Source organism: Primulina huaijiensis, chromosome 15 (genome assembly GCF_012295235.1).
Source record: "Primulina huaijiensis isolate GDHJ02 chromosome 15, ASM1229523v2, whole genome shotgun sequence".
NCBI classification, from domain to species: domain Eukaryota; kingdom Viridiplantae; phylum Streptophyta; class Magnoliopsida; order Lamiales; family Gesneriaceae; genus Primulina; species Primulina huaijiensis.
In genome coordinates, this window is record NC_133320.1 from 10,426,701 (window position 1) to 10,437,088 (window position 10,388).

A 10,388-nucleotide genomic window follows, 5' to 3' on the forward strand; every position below is an offset into this window, starting at 1 on the left:
CGCAACTAACTTATTAAATCATATATTTCATTTAGGCAATAGCGTGGCTCTGCCGGTTGTTCTAAATGAAATATAATGATTTAATTTAACATTTATTTTATGCAGTTATATATTTTTATGGTTATATATATATATAATCATAGGTACCATATATAAAATATCGGTGAATTCGGTATTTTCTATAGTGGAAACTATATTATATTAGGTGTGTGTTTAAAAATTTAATTTCTTGGAACCATTATTTATGGTGGTTTCCTTTGTTTTACTTTTAGTTAAACAATATTGCATAAACCAAGAATAAATCCTCGAGCCTTGACAAAATTTATAATTTGTAAACTTCGTTCTTACATTTGGTAATCTATAAATTAATAAATTTAAACTTAAAATAACCTCTCCGTGGATTGATCTCGTACTTACGAAATATATTACTTGCAGACAACCTACACTTGGGTGAATTATAATTTAAGTAGTAGCACATATCCTAGGCAATCACATTTCTCAGCTGCTAAACGTATATTGAAATATCTTAAATGCACACAAAATGTGGGCTTATGGTATGCTAAGGACTAAAATTTCAACCTAGTTGTTTATTCATAGGCAAATTAAGCATGATGTAAGTTTGATCGAAAAAGCACCAGTGGGTCATGTCAGTTTCTAGGAGACAGAGTGATTTCATGGTTCAGCAAGAAGCAAACGTCCATAGAAACTTCCAAAACTGAAGCAAAATATCTAGCTGTTGGAAGCTGCCACGCTCAATTTCTCTGGATTCAGCAACAACTAAAAGATTATGGAGTCATTGCAGAAGAATCACCAATCTACTGTGACAATACAAACACAATTGCGATAACCTATAATCCAATTCTTCACTCCAAGACCAAACACATTGATGTCAGACATCATTTCATTAGAGAGCATGCTCTAAAGAAGACAATCAGGCTGGAGAACGTCTCAGCTGAACAACAAGCAGTTGACATCTTAACCAAGATATTACCCGAGACTAAGTTTTCTCATTTTTGTAAAATTCTTGGTTTAATTGATTTGTCTTGATATTAGTTGCATTGTTATGTTAGTTTGTGGTGTCATTCAGTAGCTGTTAAGCTGTTACTAATTATCTTTTAAGTCAGTATCAGTTAGAATGCATAAGAAATTAAAGCCTAAATTTTTTATTGATTGAAATGAGTAGCTATTACATTGTTTATTTCATTCTCTACTGCATTCAGCCAGGAGTTCATCCATGCGGATAACTTGCCGGTGGCAGTTTTCATGAACTCATCTGAAAAAGCAATGTTTTTTCAAAATCCTCTGCTCCTTGAGAAGCATTAGATGGTATACACCTTCTTCTGTGAAGAATTATGAAGCATGAGCAACGCCAAGACACCACATATACTTATTTTCAATTGCCACTCGCCTTCGAGTGACAACCATTTCATCCTCTCTGGAGGACTGCAGCTCTTGGATTTTAGTCCAGGTTGACAATGTCTTCTCAAAGACAAGATCTTCTATTTTCAGCTTTCGAGCAGCTTCAATAGATTGCTTTAAATCCTCAGCAAAATCTGGTTTTTGTGAACTGCTTGATGAGTCCACTTGTTGTTGCTTTATTTTGTTATATCTGCTGAAATATTCAACTGATCTTGTGACTAAACATTTCACTCTTATTTATAGATATGATTCTACTCTTATAAAGAGACGCATTTGTTATATTTGACGATTCATCTTCCAAGGATAAGAATTATCTTTTATTTATACAATATATTTTAGAGAAAATCATTGACTTGACTTTATACTATTTGCGTTATTGTTCAGTTAGTCAACTGCTATCAGTTAGTGTACTGAAAGAAAATAACAATGAATCGGAATAGAAATTTTATTGATAACATCTTTCTATTATTACACGATTCAATTCTCTTTCAACGGCTTCTAACCAAAGAGACATCCAAAAAGACATCTCGCTGGAGGCAATTCTTCTGTAGCCCTCAGAGAAAACAATTCTTTCTAGCACTCTCTGTTCCTTGATGAGCATCAAATAGTAAAGACCTTCATCAGTTACAAGGTCTGAAGTGTGAATGACGGCGAGAAGCCTCTTATATTTGATTTCAGTTGCCTTAATGTTCATCAGTGGCAATTAATCTATCTCGCTGGATAGTCTGCAAGTCATGTATCTGCGTTCAGGTGGACATGACTTTATCAAAGACAAAGTCTTCGATGTCTTTCTTCCAACATTCCACGCATGGAAGTCTTACTGCAGGATTAGGATTGTTGGAACTGCTTGCTCTGTCCATCTGTGTTTAATTGATATTGTCTGCTTAAATATTGTGTATCTGATTAATTTGATCTCATTTATAGACAGACTCTAACTAAAGAACCCAAAGAAGACGAAGAGACATCAGTCAATAGAATGCAATTAATTTATCAAGAATGAGATTATCTTACTCTCTTTTACTTACATGCATTTATTTAGGTGGAATATCATTTTTAAATTAGTTAACTGATAAGACAATCGTCAGTTAGTCTTCAACTGAACTGATTCAGTTCTCAATTGATCACTCAGTTATTGACCCAACCGATCTTATCAAATAAGTTAACCAATTATTCGATAAGTATTCCATATTAAATGATTGGACTGTTAAAATTACGCATTTAATTGTATCATTTAGTTAATAGTAATTGGTAACGTGTCCCCACGTAGTCCAAACAATTTTCATTCACGGTTACACACAACGTTCACACGTTTTTAACTCAATTCATCTTGGACTGACACGTGTCAAAAAATTTGAACAGTCACCAACATAAGAAATGAACCCGCTTCATTTCAGTTCTTTACGAGCATTACAACTTTCAAGAGAATACCAAACACATAGTCCTTTCCTCTTACGCAGATCTTCAAAAAAATAAGAAATGGCAACCCAATTCCAGCCTACATTCTAAATGCTATGGCAATTGATTTCACCTCCGTCCTCTCTATTAAGGACGAAGCCGTTCAAAGTGTCTTTCTGAACTGGAAGCAGCTGGTTTAAGGAAATTTCTTGGGTCATCTACGCAAGAAATTTATTCCCAAGAGATTCAGGATTTCTATGACAACGGCTTCATCTCGGCTAAAGGGAAGATTACAACCACTGTTAGCAGCAAGTTGCTGACTATTGATGAAGAATCGTTTAGCACCATCTTCGAACTGCCGTCTGATGGCCTTTCTCACTTAACTGAAAGTGAAAGTTTCCGATGTGGAGGATACTTTTATCTGCTGATGAGAGGAAGATAAACGTTTCTGATCCCGAGAAGAAGGTAAAATATGAATATCAATTGCTGGCAGATATAGTTGCCAAGGGTGTTCTAGCTAAGGCACGATCTTTTGCTGCCCTCACCCTCGAGAACTTTCAAATAATGGCTGCACTGGTGAATGGACGCAAGCTGAACTGGTCAACCATCTTGTTCAAAATTTTGAAGAACATGGTTCAATCGACCAAACAGTCCAAAGGCTTTGTTGTGCCGATCAGCTTCTGAAACGTCTGTCTTTTTTATTGCTTAAAAAGTACTAGAATTATTTTTTTTTTCACTCACTATTTCGGCCATATACATATACCACATAAAAATATTTTACCCTTTAAAATAAAACATCAACCAACTAGGTTACAATTTAAAATCCGTTATTATATGTTTGCTCCAAAACAAATCGCTTTCTAGATGATCTTCTAGAAAAAAGTCCTTTTAACATGCAATTATTTTAAAAAACAAGCGAAATAGCCATAAAAATGAAATCGTTAAGTGTTTTACCAAACCTAAAAAGCAATAAATTTGAAAAGTATAGCCCATACTAAACATCTCGAAATCTCTCAAAAACATAAATAAATAGTCTTAAAATCTTTAACGTGAATCATGAATCATAAATCATAAATGCGGAAAAATGTAGAAGCGCTGGCCCTCGGGTTGTGTGCACCTTCAGTCCAGTCAGATCATCCATCAAGACTTCCAGTAATATTACCATCATCATTACCTACATCCATCACACCTAGTGAGTCTAAAGACTCAACACACCATAATCTTTGTAACAAATAATACGTATAAAACCACATGCAACAGTGAAAATACTTTTACGTAAAGATAAAATTTTCATGACATGCAAACAAAAACCTTATTCTTTTCCTTTTTTTCCTCAACATAATATAAAACCTTTTATCATGATCATAAATATTTTCCTAATCCTTTATTGAATTCAGATCGTTAATTGTGACTTTCCTCAATCCTCAAAAATTCGATGGATCCATCTACTTGTAACCACAGTACTGGGTGGCGGGGGACATCAGCGACACTCTCACCCATCAACTGAGCCCTGGCCTATCCTCATCAAATGGAAATACGATCGTCGGGCTCTCTCTGGGGCCTTCCCCCATAAATGGGCTCTCTCTGGGGCCTTTTTCCTCACGATATCCCCATTCTTATCCTCATATCCTCAATGGTGTCACTGGAAAATACGATTGTCGAGCTCCCACTAGGACCATAACCCTCACGATAGCTCCAACATAAATCCATAATAGTCACATTTACTTCACTTCCTTAAATGTTTTACATTCTCATTACTTTATAAAATCATGCATAACATAACATTTTCTTGTTTTTGAAACCAAGCATGCAACATGTCTTTTAAATGTCTTCCTTATATCAGAAAAATCAAATAGACATTTAAAACTCAGAATTTCCTTATGTAAAATTCATACTCATTTAAAAATAATCATAACATCATAAAAACAGCATTTAGAGTACTGCCATGACGTTTACTAATTTTCAAGTGTAAAAAGACCGTTTTTTCCCTGGACGTGACATTTTACGTTTTTGACTTTTTCTTGATTTCATTGACTCTAACATGTCCCAAATAATTATTTAAGCTTAAATTAAAATTCTCATAATTTTATTTTGCTTAAAAAACGAGACTTTTTAATTTATCTTTAATTAATCGTTTTGACGGTGTTTTAATCCCGAAATATCCCAAACTTTAATATAAAATTCTTAAATTCAAAACTTAGTCTTTATANCACGCCTTGGTGCAGCAGCGCACAGGCATCGCTACGGTGCAGAAAGGGGTCAGAGAATGGGCTAGGGTGTCTCACTAGGGTCCTATGAAAGTGTACGACAGGTTGGTCTAGGGGCTAGCTCGGTTGGTTAGAGTCCTAACAAGTTGGGAGTGTCCTATGCCAAGCATAATTCTAGGTCGAAGCTTGCAGCTAGAGTAGGGACTTCGGCTTCAAGCTAGGGCCTGGTTCAGGGGGTCATGTGGGTCTTGGAGGGTCCATAGAGGGGTTAGGAAGGGGTTGGCTCAAGGTGGCTTGGGAGTAGCTCGACAAAATCGAGACATGGCTCGGGTGGGACTTGAATAGGTCACATTAGGGTTTTCACCCCCAAGCCCCTTGACAGAAAACCGACTCAAGCTTATTTCCTTGGTGATTTCCATGGGTTTGGTGCATTGTTAGGACTCTAATTCATGCAAAATCTTTACTTGATCAATACCTAACATCATGGAAGCCCCTTGACATAAATAGCACATGTTTTCGAATTCTAGTTCATAAGTTTAAAGCATGTATGAGTGAAAATTCGAAAAGAATTATATGAATGGCATTCTTTTCATACTAACGATGTGTAAAATGATAATACGATGTGATAGATGAGAAAAGTAGATGTATGGCGTGCCTTCGCGTTTTAAACACAGAATATCCATTGACGACGAAAAACGATGACGCGGAGGACCTAGGCTTGACAACCCTTGAAGCTTTCGAATTTTCTTCCAAAAAAAATGTGTGTGTATCGTGTATAAGGGGGTGGGGAGAGTTTGATTTGGCTTGGAGTGTGTGGCCGTGTGTATGTAGGAGTTTGGGGAGGGTTTACTTATTTTTATACACTAATTAAGGCTTAGGCCTATTAAGCAAAAATTTAATCCCATTAATGCTTGATTAGGAATTAATTAAAACATTAAAATATTTTTGTTAAAGTAAGTTTGTGAATTTATTAGCCGGGTTGCCAAAACGTTCGTATTTTTGTTGAAAATCCAACAACGATAAAAATTACATCCCCGCGTACAAAATAACTTCAAAACCCCTTTATTTTCAAAAATATGAAAAAGCATCACTCATATTTTAAATATTTTAAATAATTAAAAATAATTATTTAATAAAAACATTTTACGTTTTTCAGCCCTCGGTCTCCGTTCCTCGATCGCAACTTGAATAATCCTTAAAATACAGTTCTATGTATAATGACAATAAAATCATATTTAACATATGAACATGTATGCCACATAATTAATTAATTACTCATTTTTCTTATGTCCTAGATTTGCATGCAGTTGGATTACGTCGTTTTAATTTTGGACCTTACAGCTTCATTCTGAAGATAAAGGTTTGCTGGATGACTCTTCTGAGAAGTCATCCAAATACGAAGTCTTCACTGCTAAGAATGTTCAGCCACCGAAGACAAAACTGGACATCTCTCCCGAGCAGTTTTTGAAAATGAAAAAGGATATTGGGATGCAAGAAGCTCCTAAAACTATTAAGAAGACAAAATACTTGGCTAAGTCAAAGAGAACAATAAAAAGGATATTGATTGTAACTGAAACTTAAACTAAATTAGAGAAAACCCCATCTCCGAAAATTATGAAAAAGCCAAGGACGCAGCTGCTTTGGAAACCATCCCAGCTGAGAGATTGCGGCAAACTAGAGCTGAAGAGCCTATCAACGCAATACCAATCAGGGCAGTCCAGTTGCATCCTCAACTGAACATCAGTTACCGCCTCCAACTGCTCCCTCAAAGATAATTACCACCGAATCTAGTGATTAACTGTCACGCCACGAGACCAAAGCTTTGGTGACATCCGACATTGTTTAACAATTACTTGAAATCAATTAAGCCTCGTATCGAAATGTCAAATAACCAGTCTTTTTCATAAATAAAACATTGTCTTTACATTGAAAATAGAATAAAATTTACATCAAAGTTGCGGAAGAGAAATAAATACAAAGGAAATACAAATTTTGATTCTANTAAAGACTAAGTTTTGAATTTAAGAATTTTATATTAAAGTTTGGGATATTTCGGGATTAAAACACCGTCAAAACGATTAATTAAAGATAAATTAAAAAGTCTCGTTTTTTAAGCAAAATAANAGAAACACTCAGTATGTGGGGGCCGATCGATTTTCACAGATACATATAGAACTTAATCATTAAAACATTTCTTTAATAAACTTTCAAACCTTATCATTTGGACTTATCAGAATCGAATAAAGTTATATAGAAATTATCAGACGTTTCAGAGTAAATCAGAGTCAAATCAGAAGCTAATCAGAACGAACAAAACATTGTTACTCTTCTCATTTTCAATGGTCAAATTGTCCACAATACGTTAGTCCTCTAAGGGGTGAGGCCAGAACACAGTTTTATACCCACTGATGGGGGCCAGACAGAACATGGTTTTATACTCACCAATGGGGCCAGATAGAACATGGTTTTATACCCACCCATGGGGGCCAGACAGGACATAGTTTTATACCCACCAATGGAGGCCAGACAGAACTACAATCGTCATTCCATATACAAGTCGAATTGTAACAGTGCAACACATACTCAAATTTATCAAACAGAACTTTTAAGAGTTTTGATAGAAATCAGCAGAATCAAAGAATGTCGAATTTTAGAATAAACTTATCAGTGATCGATCAAAAATTTAAAAAAGAAAGACTGTATTTTTCGAAAAAGAAGACACACTTTCACGCATGTCATGATATCATATACAAAGTTTAAAATTATAAATAAAGTACGTAACAAAAACCCACTTACCGAATTTTTAAAGGTAGGCTTCGAAAATTGCAGATTCTGAAACAAAGTTTCCTCTCGAAATGTGGACAGCACTTGCAACGTAAAACTTGAACAATTTATGCCATTACTCCAGCAGTACTTCAACGTATTTGTTGATCGACAGCACCGCACGAAGCTTCTTTCCGTTTTCCTTGCTAGCCTTGTCCGAATTTTTGGATGTCTTGTGGAGGGTGAGGGCCGAATTTTTTGAGTGCTTTTTGAAACGTTTTTCCTTCAACCTTGATGTCCTATTTATAGATGGTTTTTGGTCCCTTTTGCTTCCTCATAGCTGACCCTTGCTCGCCAAGAAAGATTTAAATGTGCTCAAGCTCCATCTCAAGCACCAAGGGTCATTTCCTGCACCATAAATATGTCCTAGCCTCCTAGCTCCTCCATTAGCTCCTTCTATGGTTTTCTCAATGGTCATATCTTGCATAATAATTTTGTCCAAACCTTTAGCTCCTCCTTTAGCTCTCTTTTTGGTCCTTTTAGGATAAGCATGGTTGAGTTTCTTTGAGTTGAAAGATAGAGTCCTTGAGCTGGGGTTTTACTCTTCCAGTAACGACTATTCGATGGATGCGGTTCCTTGCAACTTGGCTTCCCGTTGAGCTAATTCTCGAGCTTTGGAGCTACTTTCTTGAGTTAAGTTAGCTGAAAGTTTAAGTTCATATTTGAGTTTTATAGTTAGAATGAAAGTTTTGAGCTTAGTTTAATCTAAATTTCGAGTTTTTATTTCTTACGTGATTTGCTTCGGAAATTCCAGGTTCTTACATCACACCCTCATTGAATTTTTTGTCCTCGAAACTTGGATCAGCTCGATCTCTTGAATAGATGTGGGTATTGTGTGCGCATCTTATCTTCTAGTTCCCAGGTTGCTTCTTGTTTAGTATGATTTGACCGCTGTACCTTGACATATGGGATTGTCCGGTATCTCAACACTTGATCCTTTGTGTCCTCTATTTGAATAGAGATCTCTTCATATTTAAGTTCTTCATTCAGATGTGCTTCAATCATCGGCGGTGAAACTTTGAGAATGTGACTTGGGTCGGGGACGTATTTCCTCAGTTGTGATATGTGGAATACATTATGAATCCTGGACATATCGGGTGGCAAACCCAGTCGGTAGGCTAGAGTTCCTACTTTTTCCAGTATCTCGAATGGTCCTACATATCTTGAATTTAACTTTCCTGATTTACTGAACCATAGGAGAGACCTTAACATACGCCTTTCCGCCGATTTCTAGTTCCAACGGTCTCCTCTTTAAATCTGCCCAGCTCTTTTGACTTTCTTGAGTTGTCTTGAGCCTTTTTATGATGATGGTAACTTTGTCGATGGTTATTTGAACAAGTTCAGGTCCAGTGATAGCTTTCTCTCCGACTTCATCCCAGTACAAAGGTGATCTACACTTTCTCCCGTACAATGCTTCATACGGAGCCATTTCAATACTGCTATGGTAACTGTTATTGTACGCAAATTCTATCAAAGGTAACTGTTCACTCCAATTTCCTTGAAAATCCAGAGCACATGCCCTTAACATATCCTCGAGAGTTTGAATTGTCCTTTCGATTTGGCCATCAGTCTGAGGATGGTAGGCCGTGCTGAGAGTGACTTTGGTTCACATAGCCTTTTGAAAACTTTTCCAAAATCGTGATACAAATCTTGGGCATCTGTCAGATAATATACTTACCGGGACTCTATGCAATCTTGCTATATTGTCCATGTACAGAGTGGTTAATTTGTCCATACTGTAATTCATCCACACCGGTAAGAAATGTACAGATTTGGTTAATCTGTAAATGATTACCCAGATCACATCGTGAATTTGTCTTGATTTCGGTAGTCCTATTACGAAATCCATGGAGATTTGTTCCCACTTCCACTTGGGTATCTCTAATGGTTGCAGAAGTCCTCCAGGACGTTGATGTTCTGCCTTTGACTTGTTGACAGATTAAGGATTTTGAAACAAATATCGCTACGTCTTTCTTCATGTCATTCCACCAATAGTTAATTTCCAGATCTCGGTACATCTTGGTGCTTCCCGGATGTACTGAAAATTTTGATTTATGTGCCTCAGCCATTACTTCTTCCCGAATCCCATCGACGTTTGGCACACACAACCGTCTTTTCATCCATAGAATATCATTTTCATAAATTTGAAATTCTGGGGCCTTTCCTTCTTTAATTTTTTCTTTAATCTTGAGGATAGAGGAATCTTGGCCTTGCTTCAATTTGATTGCTTCTCGAAGGCATGATTGCAATAATAGAGAAGATAAGCTTACTTTCCCAAGGTTCCTTCGGCTCAAAGCATCTGCCACCTTATTTGCCTTACCCGGATGGTAATTGATTGATAGATCATAATCTTTTATAAGTTACATCCACCTTCTTTGNTCTTCAATTTGATTGCTTCTCGAAGGCATGATTGCACTAATAGAGAAGATAAGCTTACTTTCCCAAGGTTCCTTCGGCTCAAAGCATCTGCCACCTTATTTGCCTTACCCGGATGGTAATTGATTGATAGATCATAATCTTTTATAAGTTACATCCACCTTCTTT

At 36.3% G+C, this 10,388-nt stretch overlaps 1 protein-coding gene across 1 annotated transcript in view; it reads left to right on the forward strand.

The window, feature by feature from the left end:
• The window catches only part of LOC140959294 (uncharacterized), a 25,765-nt gene extending 19,163 nt beyond the window's left edge, over window positions 1–6,602 (forward strand). The window contains exons 8-10 of the mRNA XM_073417164.1: window positions 2,967–3,203; window positions 3,308–3,390; window positions 6,363–6,602. Of these exons, the coding sequence (XP_073273265.1) occupies window positions 2,967–3,203; window positions 3,308–3,390; window positions 6,363–6,602 (560 nt within the window). The remainder of the gene's footprint in view (window positions 1–2,966; window positions 3,204–3,307; window positions 3,391–6,362) is intronic.
• Window positions 6,603–10,388: the final 3,786 nt, after the last annotated feature.